The sequence below is a fragment of the Mesoplodon mirus genome (genome assembly GCF_964341445.2).
Source record: "Mesoplodon mirus genome assembly, chromosome: 7".
Classification (NCBI taxonomy): Eukaryota; Metazoa; Chordata; class Mammalia; order Artiodactyla; family Ziphiidae; genus Mesoplodon; species Mesoplodon mirus.
In genome coordinates, this window is record NC_138983.1 from 102,573,074 (window position 1) to 102,586,714 (window position 13,641).

General features: G+C 41.0%; 1 protein-coding gene across 1 annotated transcript in view; it reads left to right on the forward strand.

The window, feature by feature from the left end:
• LOC309808915 (uncharacterized protein) overlaps positions 1–13,641 on the forward strand; it is a gene marked incomplete at its 5' end in the record, with an annotated part of 125,417 nt that overhangs the window by 110,530 nt on the left and 1,246 nt on the right. Inside the window, one exon of the mRNA XM_082629483.1 lies at positions 4,870–5,008. Coding sequence (XP_082485609.1) covers positions 4,870–5,008 — 139 coding nt within the window. The remainder of the gene's footprint in view (positions 1–4,869; positions 5,009–13,641) is intronic.

Below are 13,641 nucleotides of genomic sequence, written 5' to 3' on the forward strand. Positions count from 1 at the left end.
TACATTTAACTAAAACTCTGTGGGGTTTTTTCCCCTGTTACTTATTTTTAAAGTGGATAAAAATATTTTCAGTTTTTCTTCTTTGAAGAGTGCAAAGAAGGATTTTTTTTTTTTTTTTTTTTTTTTTTGCGGTACGCGGGCCTCTCACTGTTGTGGCCTCTCCCATTGTGGAGCACAGGCTCCGGACGCACAGGCCCAGCGGCCATGGCTCATGGGCCCAGCCGCGCCGCGGCATGTGGGATCCTCCCGGACCGGGGCACGAACCCACGTCCCCTGCATTGGCAGGCGGACTCTCAACCACTGCACCACCAGGGTAGCCCAAGAAGGATTTTTTAAGTTTTAATCACCATAGATTTCTTCTGTCACTGTTCCTCTGATCAAGAAACACACACATTCTCAGACCTAAATGCCCACGTGAGCTTTGTCAGATAGGATTCTGCTTCCCAAGGCCAGACCTCCACTCCAGCCTCTTCTCTCAGGCTCTCAGGGGCTCAGCATTGCCCTTAGATCAGCCCCAACACAGAGGAAGGTCTCACTTGAGACACCCGCTGTGGGAAGGTGGCTGGTGAACCAGGGCTCAGGGGTCAGCCTTCCTGCAGAGATTGAACTCTTAGTAATCCAGTCCTTAACCATTAGTCACTGCATTGGGGACTTGCCCTGGAGCCCTCTACCATACCTGAACTCCTGGTCTACGATCTTAGGCTAGAAATCCTCATGCCCACTCTAACCCCTCTCTGGCCTGGCTTTTCCCTAGAAGGATGATGTTCTCTACTTTTCTGAGAGTTCCCATCTCAGGAGTCTCTCTAGGTGGTTTAGAAAAGTGGAAATAAGAATAAGAAAAAAAGAGATAATCTCTGCTGGGATTAAGCCAAAGGTTTCTTACCTTCCTGATGTTTCTATGTTTCCTAGGTGGTGCTAAGAATGGATTACTCTGGAAGCAGGGGAGTAACATTAGGAAGAGCCCCAGTCCACACAGGAACCCAAGGATGATATCAATCACCCAGGAAGTTGGGCTGGATCTCAGCCAGATAGCAACCGTGTTTTTCAAAGAAAAGAGATTCTCCATCTTCTGAACTGCATTGCTGCCCTCAGGCAACAGAGCACTGGGAGTTCACTTGATGGCAGAACCCCAGGCCTGCATCACAGAGCTGTGGCCTTGTCACAGAGGGCTCCTGAGTGTGGGGGAGGGGCAATAAGAGAAAGAGGCTGAATCACTGCCCCTCCTTCCCATCCAGACCCACAGACACCTGCACCCTCCTGGGGCTTCCAGATCCCTCCTTCCAACTACTCTCATCCTGTCAGAGAGACCTTAGTCAATTTTCTGTTCATTCCATCTGGAACCTGGTTCCTTCATCCATTAGAGACCTTTACTTGAGGCCCACCAACTTGATAACTCTTGAACATCTTAAGCTGACCCTGGAAGACTGGCTGTTTCACAGACATTTTTACTCAGGATTTCCTTTGTCCTCAGCTCCAACTTTCCCACGTCATGTTTGTGTCTTGTGTAAACCCAGGGATAGAACTTGAATTTCTTTTACACTTATTTAGTTTTGTGAATTTTGAATAGTGTATGTTTTGCCTCATTTTCTATCAGAGGGAACTACACACAAAAATTAAAATAATTTATTTTTCAAAATTCATAAGTATGAAAGAATTATAAATAGTTATATAATAGGGAAGAACAAATCTGACTCCACATCAGATCTTTTTTACTTTAATCTTTATGCTTTGTTGCCTGAGGTAACTCTGTCCATCCCTGTGACCCAGGCTGGCTCTGCACTTTTTGTAAAACAATGTTGCCTAGAGCCTGAAATATACAGGATAGCCTATTTCTAAGGCTCTGACTTTTAAGAGCCCATTCCTGGAGATAAAAAGTTGCAGAACAGAAAATAATAATTGTTTTGTTGGAGGTTTACAGGAACATGTGACCTGACCAGGATCTGACCCATCTGGCCAGCTGCTAGAACAAAGGATCCAACACCAAGATATTTGCAACAATTAGCCATGCCCCTCCCTCACCTTGCCTTTAAAAAGGCTTTGCTGAAAGCCTTCAGGGAGTTTGGGGTTTTTCCTGGGCATGAGCCACGTGTCTTCTTGCATGGCACTGTGTAAACCTTTCTCTGCTCCAAACTCTGATGTTTCAGTATTTAGCCTCACTGTGCATCAGGCACACAGACTTGCATCTGGTAACAGTTAAACCTTCAAATGATATTTTTGTAAGTTTGTAGTGTTTATAACTCTGGAGTTAGTAAATCTTTAAACTGCACAAAAACTTTTGGGACACACTGCAAACACGCACACACACACGTACTCATTTTCCTTAACCAATCTAGTACTTTCAAATCCAATAATCCATAATTTTCTACTTAAAAAAATCGTTCATATGTTGTCTCAACCCAACTTCTTAGTTTGCAACGATAAGACAGTCCCCACTCTCCAGATAAATTTTGAATCCATTAGGGCTGCTATAACAATATACCATAGACTGGGTAGATTAAAGACAACAGACATTTATTATCACAGTTCTGGAGGCTGGGAAGCCCAAGATCAAGTCACCAGTATGGCCACCTCATAGTGAGAGCTCTCTTCTTGGTTCACAGCTGGAGCCTTCTCTCTGTATCCTCATATGATGGGAGGAGGCTAGAGATATCTCTGGAGTCTCTTTTATAAGGCACTAATCCCATTCATGAAAGCTCATAAGCACTTTTGCATGGCCCGGCCTCCTATCTTTAAGAGGTAGGATTTCAACATGTAAATTTTGAGAGAACACTAACATTCAGATATGTGCACTCATTCTATACCCGGAAGCTAGGAATGGGTTAGGGTGAGCCAAGGTCCTGACCCTAAAGGGCTGTAGGGTGAAGAGTAGGACTAGGGGTCAAACCCTTGGGGCTGAGCCAGGTCTTGAGCAGCCTCTTCAGATATCCCTAGTGTGTTATGTATGTATTCTCTTTTCTGAGTGTGCCTTGCCTTTCCTGCCCCATCCTCCCAGGCCCCTGAAGCTTCAAGTCCAGCCTGAACCATATAGAAAGGGAGCTTTGAGTCTTACACAAAACTCCCTTATGACACCACTTCCTACCCCTTAGCAGTAACACAAGATTCACTGAAGGATTCACATGGTAAATATGTCTTAATGCCCCATGAGGGCTTTAAAATAATGTGTATTCTCTGCTTGTTGGTCATAATTTTATACAGTTTTAGTGGGAACGTGGGCATGTGAGTTTATTTGGCTATATTGCCATGAATGTGCACTTTCACAAACATATCTCCTACATCTACTATTGTTCCTACAGTCTTTTCCTCCCATATGATAGTCTCACCTTAATTCCACCTTTTATCAAAATTTAGACTTAGGTCTGTCACCATGTGGACATGCTTTGTAACAAAATAGCTTCAACCGAGGAGGTCAGTGGAAGGCCTGGACCAGCTATCTTGGTTCCATGATAGTAAGCAAAGGATCGCAAACTCCCATGTTAAGCTTAAGCAGAAAGCAAAGTTTAGTTAAGCATAGGTACACTCTCAGAGAGGGAGAGAGAGAAGGAGAGAGGAAGAGCAGGCTGTTTCTGAGAACAGGCTATTTCAGCGAAGTGAAGCAAGCCCAAAGCAAAGTATATTGAAGCAAAGGTACACTCTCGGGGTGGGGGGGGATGGGTGTACTGTTTCTGCAAATTGAAAGCAGCATTCCTATAAAGGCTTACGAGCGCTTTTAAGGAGCATTTTGCAGAGAGGTGGGGGTGAGTGACAAGGATCATTATTTGACAGTCCTGAGCTATGGAACAAGTTTTCTGCTGCGCATGCTCTCATCCTTGAATCCCCAAGAAATGCCTACTGGGTGGGGGAAGGGGCAAAACCACATGTAATTTATTGTAATTATGGTATAATGAGTTTGGATTTACTATAGGTTATAAGCCTGTCTGGTCTGGGCATGCACAGCCTGGAGAAGTCCCCTTGTGTTACTGTGCCTCTCTTTAACAGGATAAGCTGCCCACCACCCGACAATAGTTTCTCCCGTTCTGGGTGGAGTCAAGGGAGAGTCCCCAGATGGCTGGGTGTGACTCAATTTCTTCTTCTTGTCTTTCTCACCACTGTCACCTCCTTGCTGCTAATGTCTGACTAACTACCTAACAGGTCTTCCTTGCATTCATATTTGCTCTCTAAATTTTCTCTATTACTTTATTTTCAATATGTTTTGTTTGATGGGGTTTTTTTTGAAATTTAAAAATCTTATGATAACATTTACCTTGATTTATTTAATTATTGTTCTACTGTTATTGATTTCTGCCATCTTATTTTATGCTTTATTTTCTACATTTTCTTTATTGTTTCTTTTTTCCCCTTCTTTGGCATCTTCCATTTTACAGGTCAAGGGTACTTATGTTTGTTTGACATTTGGGAATTTTTAGTATTGTAATGGTTTTATATCTTGAATTATGTTAATTTTCTCAATTTCTTACCCGTGGATGAAAAATGTTCCCTGCCATATCAGTAGACAAAGGATGTTGCAGTCATCAAGTCAGATGTCAAAGCAGGAACCCTCAACTGTGCACCTTGAGGGGATTCGGGATGGAGAAAAACAGGGTACTGGTTCTAGAGTTAAGGTGCATATCAAAGGAATGATTTCACGGAGCCCAGATTCTTTCATCTTCTCATACATAGAAAAATGCTAAAGTCCTTAACTTGAGAGGTCTAGTTTTCTTTAATTAATAGTAATCTTTTGATGTTCTGACTACCTGGTTTTTCTTGACTGCTCCCTTAGGTCTTCTGAGCAGTTCCTCAGAGTGATCTGACAGGCTGTGTTCTGGGCTTAAGTCCTCAGAAAATCTGCCAAATAAAACATAATTCTCCTTTTGGGTTGTGCATATTTTTCAGTCAGCAGTCTTGGCAACCAATGAAGGGGCCCAGAGCAGACTTTTCTTCTTTGCCTGAACTCTATGAGGATCCAGAGTCCTGGCACCAGCAGAGGCTTCTTGGGCCTGTCCGCTTTCTCCGAGAGTCCAGACGAATTTGGGTGAGTATCTCCTGGTTCTTGGATCTCCAGTTTTGGTTGATGATCCTAAGTTTTATTCAGTGGTGTTAAACTCTTCTCTTGAGTAGTAGGTTATCCTTGAAACTTGGTTTCAAGAAGAAGTACCTGGGTCATCCTCAGTGAAAGACACTGGGAAGATTTTTACTCAGTTTAAACACTGAGAGTTTAACCTCGGTAGAAAAACACTGGGAAGACTTTTGCTCAAGTGGGTTAGCCTCACTTAAAAGACACTGGGAAGATCTTGCTCAGTTTAGACACTGCGTGGTTTATCCTCAGTTGGAAGACTGGGGAGACTTTGCTCAGGTGAAAGACACTGAGTAAAAGTTGGACTGGGTAATTAGGTGGAAGACTAACCTGTCTTCCTTGAATTGGCTACTTTAATAGAGTTTGTCAAAATAAAAGTGATCTTCACAAATTGAACTCAGAATGGGGAACTTAGCTTTCAATACAAAAGGAAAAGGAACAACAACAGATTTCCAGCTTCCAACGGATATCCTGGCCAGGTTTATGTACATACAAAATTTACATTTACAAGTGCTTACTTTCTTGGGACTTAAAGAAAATCTTGCCCTAAAAATGACTAAGATAGGACTCTTTTATTGCATATGCAGTTAAGTTAGAAAAAGCTGGCTTGATAAAAACGTCTTTTCAGAATTCTGACTTCAAAAAAACAAAAGGCTTTCTAGGGGAAACTTGCATTTCTCTTCCTGTGTCTTTGAAATGTTAAGTGTTCTGATATTCTTCAGTGTGTGTGTGTGTGTGTGTGTGTGTGTGTGTGTGTGTGTGTTTTGAGAACTTGGTCACTACCATCCAAAAGTACTTATATGGTGTACATTTGCCAATTTCCTCACTTCCATTGTGAAAGGAGTTCCCTATTCCTAAGAAAACGGACCTATGTCCGACTGACACAGAAGATGGAGATTTATCCCAGTGCATTTATATATGTATATCTATTAAATTTATGTATATATATATAATGCCTAATGGAAACATCTCAGATGTTCTATTTGGTATTTTTCTTTAATTTTACTTATAAAATTGTGACCATTTTTAACTCAAAAGAGGAGAATTTTAAAAATTAATTAAGAAGACATCCTCAGTAGTCTAAGGTTCAGAGTGACTTGGCAGAGAAAATTGCTGAATGGTTAGATAATAGTGCCGGTATGCTTGGCTATTGTAGCACTTTACATTTGAGTTTCTCTTCCTTGAAATTACAAGAACTATATGACTCAAGACAAAGATTGATAATTAGGAATATTCTGCTTGATTTATTTTATTTATTTTTGTTGTTGTTGCGGTACGCGGGCCTCTCACTGTTGTGGCCTCTCCCGTTGCGGAGCACAGGCTCCGGACGCGCGGGCCCAGCGGCCATGGCCCACGGACCCAGCCGCTCCGCGGCATGTGGGATCCTCCCGGACCGGGGCACGAACCCGTGTCCCCTGCATCGGCAGGCGGACTCCCAACCACTGTGCCACCAGGGAAGCCCCTCTGCTTGCTTTTCATAGAGCCTGTTGAAGAACATTTTCATTATTTGCAGGTCATAGGAAGGAACCTTCCTGATCTAAGTTTTGAACAAGTAGTGTGGCAACACAAAGCTATGACTTAAAAAGGAAAGTTGAAATGACCTATTTCTTTTGGCATCTCAATCCAGATATCTGTCAGTAAAATGCGTCACTTTTCAGTCAAATGGGTGGTCAGCAATATAATTTTTTATTGGGAAGCTGAAAGACACCATTGCCAAGCAGAGCACCTGCCGTGTTCACATCTATATTTGAGCATCTTTCGTTTTCCCAAGGGGTGCAAGGGAAGAGAAGGAAGGCCGAGAAATGCACTTGAATAAAGCTTTTCAAGATGGATAGAACAGAGAGCATTCCCAGAGGCGGGTCAAGTTCAACCCAAGAACAACTCTCTCAGTGCTTTCACAACTAGGTAAAATACAAGACCAGTAGTAACTCAGCTCTCAAATCAGTGCTGAAATCCAGCAGAAGGTTGTTAATATTGATACAGTTAACATACATCAAATAGGATTACTGAATTTTCTGAATCCAACTGAACTCCCAGGATTGTTTGGTTTCAAAGGCTGTTGGGCTCAAGACGCATTTGGTTTTAAATAATCCTTCCTAAAATGTTCAGCTTTCAGTCTGATATGATTGAAACCCAGCTTGAGTGTGTCTTATAATACACTGGACTGGAAAGACTATGGGCATTGAATTATTCAAAACATGGCAGGCGAAGGAGTGATATGTGGGGAGGATGTGATCATAGAAATGAGTGAGACTTGATATGTCTTGTTATCTCATTTGATTTACCTGTTAGAACTCTTCCAAATATTAGAGGAAAGAAATCAATATCAATTTTCACCTGTCACGTTCCACACTTCAGTGATGAATGAATGTCAAATTTGACCAGTTTTCTGTACCACCTGCTCTGAAATAATATTTCTGGGCCTTTATTAAAAATGTAAAATTTTCATTGAATTTCCAAATATGATTCTGCAGTGGCTAATTCAGCTTGTTTTATTAGTAAGCAAGTTCTGATGAGTAACACTAATTTAATAAGCCTGCATATGAGGTTAAAGTTTAAACTATTCCTGCCGAAGGTGATGAGATATGACTGTGATGTGGTGGTAGGGCACTCACCTTCCTGAACGAACCCTGCGAGCACACAGTTCTTGGGAGAAACCAGTACAAATCTGATATCATTGTGCATGTCTCCTGTAGCAGTGGAATGCACACACATACAGACATGATCATGGGTGAAAAAACACACATGCGCACCTTAGAGGCTTACATTAATTTCTGAATATAGTTCTCTGGAAAGAAAAAGCTTTACTGATGATTTGTATTTTTATAGTTTATTGTTTTATCCATACTAAAACACTTCATGAAATCACTTCCTGCTTTGTTGTCCATGGAATCCTTTCCATTTTGAGATGCTAAATATAAATCGAAATAATGATTATAGTCCTTGGCCATGAAAGACTAAGTTACAGAGGACCCGGTGACTGGAGGTCAGAGCTGCCACGGAATTATTCTCTGCTCCAGAGACCATCAGAATAGCACTGTGTACCCACTTAAGGATAGAATGCTGCTATTGAGAAACGAGCTCTCTTTTATTTCTACTAAAAGGAGAGAACAGTAGGGGACCTTGGCTGCGCCAGTGTATGAGACTTTCTCTGTTTTGGACAATAAGCCAAAAACAATACATGAAATAGCCTCACGCCTTTTGTCTTTTGTACTCAGCTCCTTCCTGTATTGCTCCTGATCAGTTACACTTAAATCAACAAGAGTTGCTTGAACATTTTGACAGTTATGTTCCCCATACCCTGAAGCATTTTTAAAGGGTTACTGAGATAAAGCTATTTCAAAAATACTCCCTCCAAATTTTTTCAGGGTGGCATCAATGAAAGTAACTTAGAGGAAAAAAACTTGAGTTCCTGGCCTACCACTCTAAGGCCAGGCAAGCATAAACCTTCATAGCAAAACCTAAGTTTGCTCCCAGTTGAGAATTTGGTTTCCACGGTCTTATATAAAAAGTATATGGAGACTTTAATTCCCTATAAGCCCTTTCCAAAGAGTGAATACAGTTCATCATTCGTAAGAGATGATGAAAGTTACAATTTTGTTGAATAGGTGGAATATATATTACATATAATATACATATTTATTTTTAATATATATATATATATAATATATATAAAGTTACTATTCAGAGTCCTAAAACGTGGATTTTTCTTACTTACCAAGAATGAACAGTAACTTGATCTCTAAACAATAAAGCACCTGGTCATAACAGAATCATAACAAATATTTGATATCAGAATGAATTCACTGTTCAGGTGTAAAGAGGGAATAGCTCCAGTTTTCCTCTTTCGTGCACCCCATTATTGCATCCTGGACAGAGGGGATTTTCTTGATTTTAATCTAAAGGAGAAATGGTCACTTTTGTTGAGATGGAAATTGACCACCTCAGTAGGCAGAGGCACTGTTTTTATTTGGCTGAATTCATGTTTCTAGTGATAATTCAAGGTGTAATAGGGTTTTCTCAGCCACTCCAAAATCTGAAAATGATAAGCATCTCACCAGAGTTTCAGGATGGCCCATTACCTATTCTGTGGAAAGGATATTCAAAACACCATGCTTCATCAACGTCTTCTTTGACTTATTAATGAATGGACAACTACTGAGTTAAGACAGTGTCTTATCCTTGCTTCAAAAAAATAAAAACAGAAAACCCCCACAAACACAAAAAAACTGTTAACAATGAAAACTTATTATGCCAGGCCTTAGTATGGCCTGACTTGGAAATTTAGTTTCAGAGGCTTTTGTGAATATACCAAGGAAAGAGGACCTAGGTGTATCTTACTCCCACAGGCCGCCAATAAATATTTGCTTAAGGGACAAAAAATTAATATATAGTATAGGAGAGAACCTGACAGATGCTTAACATGATTGAGTGATAGCAATGCCCAAACTCATCTGTGATCAAACACTATGAAAGTATCCTCCTAAGGATAAACTTATTACAAATAAGAAGTGAAAATTCAATTATGCAGATACTTTCAATGTCAGCTCTGATATGCAAAAAGCATGGAAGTTGTTACTGTATCTTGTCCTTACAAGATAATGCTGTACAAAATGAAAATCAGTGACTTTTCTCAGACGTGATTAATAAAACATGTAACTATGAAAGAATTTTCAAACGGTAATTATGTATGCATATATATGTGTCTCTGAAAAATCTGTGTCAAAGAAAACTGAGGCTATCAGTATAAACTTCTTTAACTTCTATCTCTTCTTACCTTTATTTCCTCCCAAACTTACCAGTATCCATCCAGCTCGAAGGATACAAGTGATTTTTATATACTGTGCAAGGTTTTTTTTTTCTTATTCATATGTCCATGTTTCCCCAATTCTCTAAATTATTGTCTACATCTTCAGGATCTCCTTTATTGGTTCCTTCATTTCAACATATAAAATAGAAGTCCTTCTCATTCTAAAAAATTCTTTTTTGCTAATTATTTTCTCTTTTCATCCAAACTCCTTGAGAGTAGCCTATTCCCACTGTCCTCACTAGCCCCGCCTGGCCCCGACAGGCAGCCCTACACCCTCAGTTTATTGCCATCTGGCTTTTCGTCCACCACTTCACTGCACTGCTCTAAGGTCACTGGGGACCTAACTGCCCAAATCCAATGGACACTTACATTCTCTGAAGGATGACACTGTCATCTACTTCCTCCTTCTTGAAACTCTATCACCTCTCTCCTTCCCAGAATTCTTTCTCTGCTTATTACTTAAACGTTGTCAGTACTCACAATTCTCTGAAATCTCATCCATTTTCATGATTTTAATGGCTGCTATGTGCTGATGACATTCAAATTTTTATCTTTCCATGTCTTCACGTGCATGTCCAGTTATCTACCAGTTTGTCTTCGGAATTCTACAGGTGCTTTCAAATTCTACATGTCCAGAACTAAAGTCTTTTCCCCACTTCAGTTCTTTATCCCCTATTTCCAAACTCAATGATACCACCACCCAACCTTAGTCACACAGATGGGGGTTCAGCCTCCGCCTCCTACTTCTTCCTTACTTCCCAAGGTCAAGTCTTGCTGGTAATTTCCTAAATACAATTAGAACTTATTTCCTCCCTTCATCTATACCTTATTTCAGACCCCTTTCTTCTTGCCGTTACCTGGTCTAGAAGTTACGAAATTGCTGTTTGGTGGAACCAGTTGTTAGACATTCTATTAGAAAAGGACTCTAGGGTCAAATAGCTTTGAGGATGGCTGTGTACCATACGCCTGCTGTGACGATCCAGAATGAACATTAGCCTACAGCAGCCCCGAGAAGCTGTACAGTAAAGGAACCTGATTAACTTTACTTAAGCCAGGTTCTCCCTTCTGCCGGCCTATAAACCTTTCAGTAGGGACAGGAGAGGAGGTGGCAGCGTGAAAATCCCACTTGAAAATATAAAGCACTGCTCCTCAGAAGAGTCTGGCATAATTATCTCCAGGCTTCTTCAGATTCCTCATCCATACTGACGTCAGTGGTCTAAAATGCCACCTGAACTTGTCCCTTCCATTCTTAGCTATTTTCTGAGGAAACCAGCTCCACACACATGGGTGGTTAAGACCCGCTCTCCTCCTCCTCGCTGCCTCCTTTAGGGGCACTTGCCGCTGCCTGGGGACACTGCACTGATCCTCCAGAGCCTGTGCCTGTGGCTCTGTGACACACCCCTCGCACACTCACGGCTCTGGACTTCCGCTGTCCACTCTGCCTTGAGTATCCTTGCCTTTCACCGGCTGACTCACCAGTTTCTCACGAGTCCTTTAAGACTTAGCTTAGGGACTGCCTCTTTTGATGACTTTTCTTTGCCTCATGGCTCCCCCTCTTCTTCCACAAACACTGACTAAACGCCCTGAATATGCCCGTCACGGCAGGTCACGTGCAGGATGAGACATCTGTGCGTCTTCCCCTCTCACTCCACTGCTAAAGGGCCAACACTACATCTTGCTCGTTGTTTCACTCCTCTAACACTCAACCCATGACTAAGGAACTAACTAGTACTGTAGTAGCCCTCTTAGTAACAATCAGGCAGGACCTTCTACCAGAAATCTGACACTCCAGCTTTTCTCTGATCTCATCTTTCAGTCTGACTGAACTAAAGACTTATCTGTGCATGTTTTACCAGGGAGACATCATTTAATCCAGAGATGTGTCATCACATACTCTTACATACTCTGCCATTTAACAATTCTGCTCAGATGGGGGAAGGAGACAGGTGTGCTTTCTGACAGCCCCACTGTTTTTGCACTTCTACTGGTCACTGGCTTCTCTCAGTGCCTTCCTTAAACCCTTCTTCTCTTAACAAGGAAACAGGATAACAAAGTAATTAAGAGCCTGGTTACAGCCTATGTGTGAACAGAAACATAGCCAAGGACATAGAGAATAGACTGGCGGTTGCCAAGGAGGAGGGGGTGGGAGAGGGTTGGATTGGGAGTTTGGGATTAGCAGATGCAAACTGGTGTATATACAGGATGGAGAAACAAAAAGGTCCTACATGGGACTTCCCTGGTGGCGCAGTGGTTAAGAATACGCCTGCCAATGCAGGGGACATGGGTTCAAGCCCTGGTCCGGGAAGATCCCACATGCCAGAGAGCAACTAAGCCGGATGTCACAACTACTGAAGTCCAGGCACCTAGAGCCCGTGCTCTGCAACAAGAGAAGCCACCACAATGAGAAGCATGTGCACCTCAACTAGAGGAAGCCCGCGTGCAGCAACAAACGCCAAACACAGCCAAAAATACATACATACATACATACATACATACATTTATTTTTAAAAAGTGCATGTATTTAAAAAAACCCCAAAAAGGTCCTACTGTAGAGCACAGGGAACTATATTCTATATCCTGTGATAAACCGTAATGGAAAAGAATATGAAAAAGAATGTACATAAATGTGTAACTGAGTCACTTTCCTGTACAGCAGTAATTAACACAACACTGTAATTCAAGTGTATGTCAATAAAAAATAAAATTTAAAAAAATTGCCAGAAAAATAGTCACGTAAGGGGAACTTCCCTGGTGGTCCAGTGGTTAAGACTTTGCCTTCCAATGGAGGGGGTGAGGGTTCAATCCCTGGTCGGGGAGCTAAGATTCCACATGCCTTGAGGCCAAAAAACCAAAATATAAAACAGAAGCAATACTGTAACAAATGCAATAAACACTTTAAAAATGGTTGACATCAGAAAAAATCTTTAAAGAAAAAATTCACATAAATCAGAAACAAATGAAAGATAATAAAGTCCATACATTAAAAAAAAAAAGAGCATGGGTTCGGGTCACATTGCAACTTCCCACTTACTTATAGCTGTGCAATTCTGGGCAACTCACATAATGTCTCCTCAGACTGTTCATCTATAAAATGGGGATGGTAAGAGTTCCCTACCTCAGAGCGTTGCTGTAATCCATAAACACGGTTAAGTGCCTTGGTAAATGTTTGAGGCTCTCTGGTTATTATGAATTAAAATATGTCAATGGCTTCTGGCCGTGTGATTTATATAATAGTTTGATGTTTAACCAAATGGTAAAACTATTCCATTTATTATTCCCATCTCTTTTTAACCCTTAGCCTGCTTTGTTGTTTATGTTTTCTCCCACCACAGAGTGCTAGTTCCATGAGAGTAAAGGCTTTATTTTGTTCACTGCTGAAAGCAACAGCACCCAGAAAAGTACTGTATATATGAAGCCCTCAGTATACACTAGCTGAATGAATGGTGCAAAGTGTTACAAGGAAAAGTACACCCAAACTTTCATTATAATAAAAAAGTATAGATAAAAAAATCTTTCTCTAATGGCTTCCAGTCAAGTAACTGAAAACACCATATGCTATAATAAAAACATAAGTAATTTATGAAAATTTGAAGGCAAAAGCATAATTTTAAAATATTTAGACCTATGTTAGGCGTGATAGAGTATGGATGCTTTCTTGAAATTCACAATCAGATCCAAGAGTATCACTTTCAGACTGTTCTAGTAGACTGAGTTTACTTTTAGTTGTCTTTGATGAAACAGTCACTATTCTACTCTCTTTCTTAACAGAAATGTATTTTTT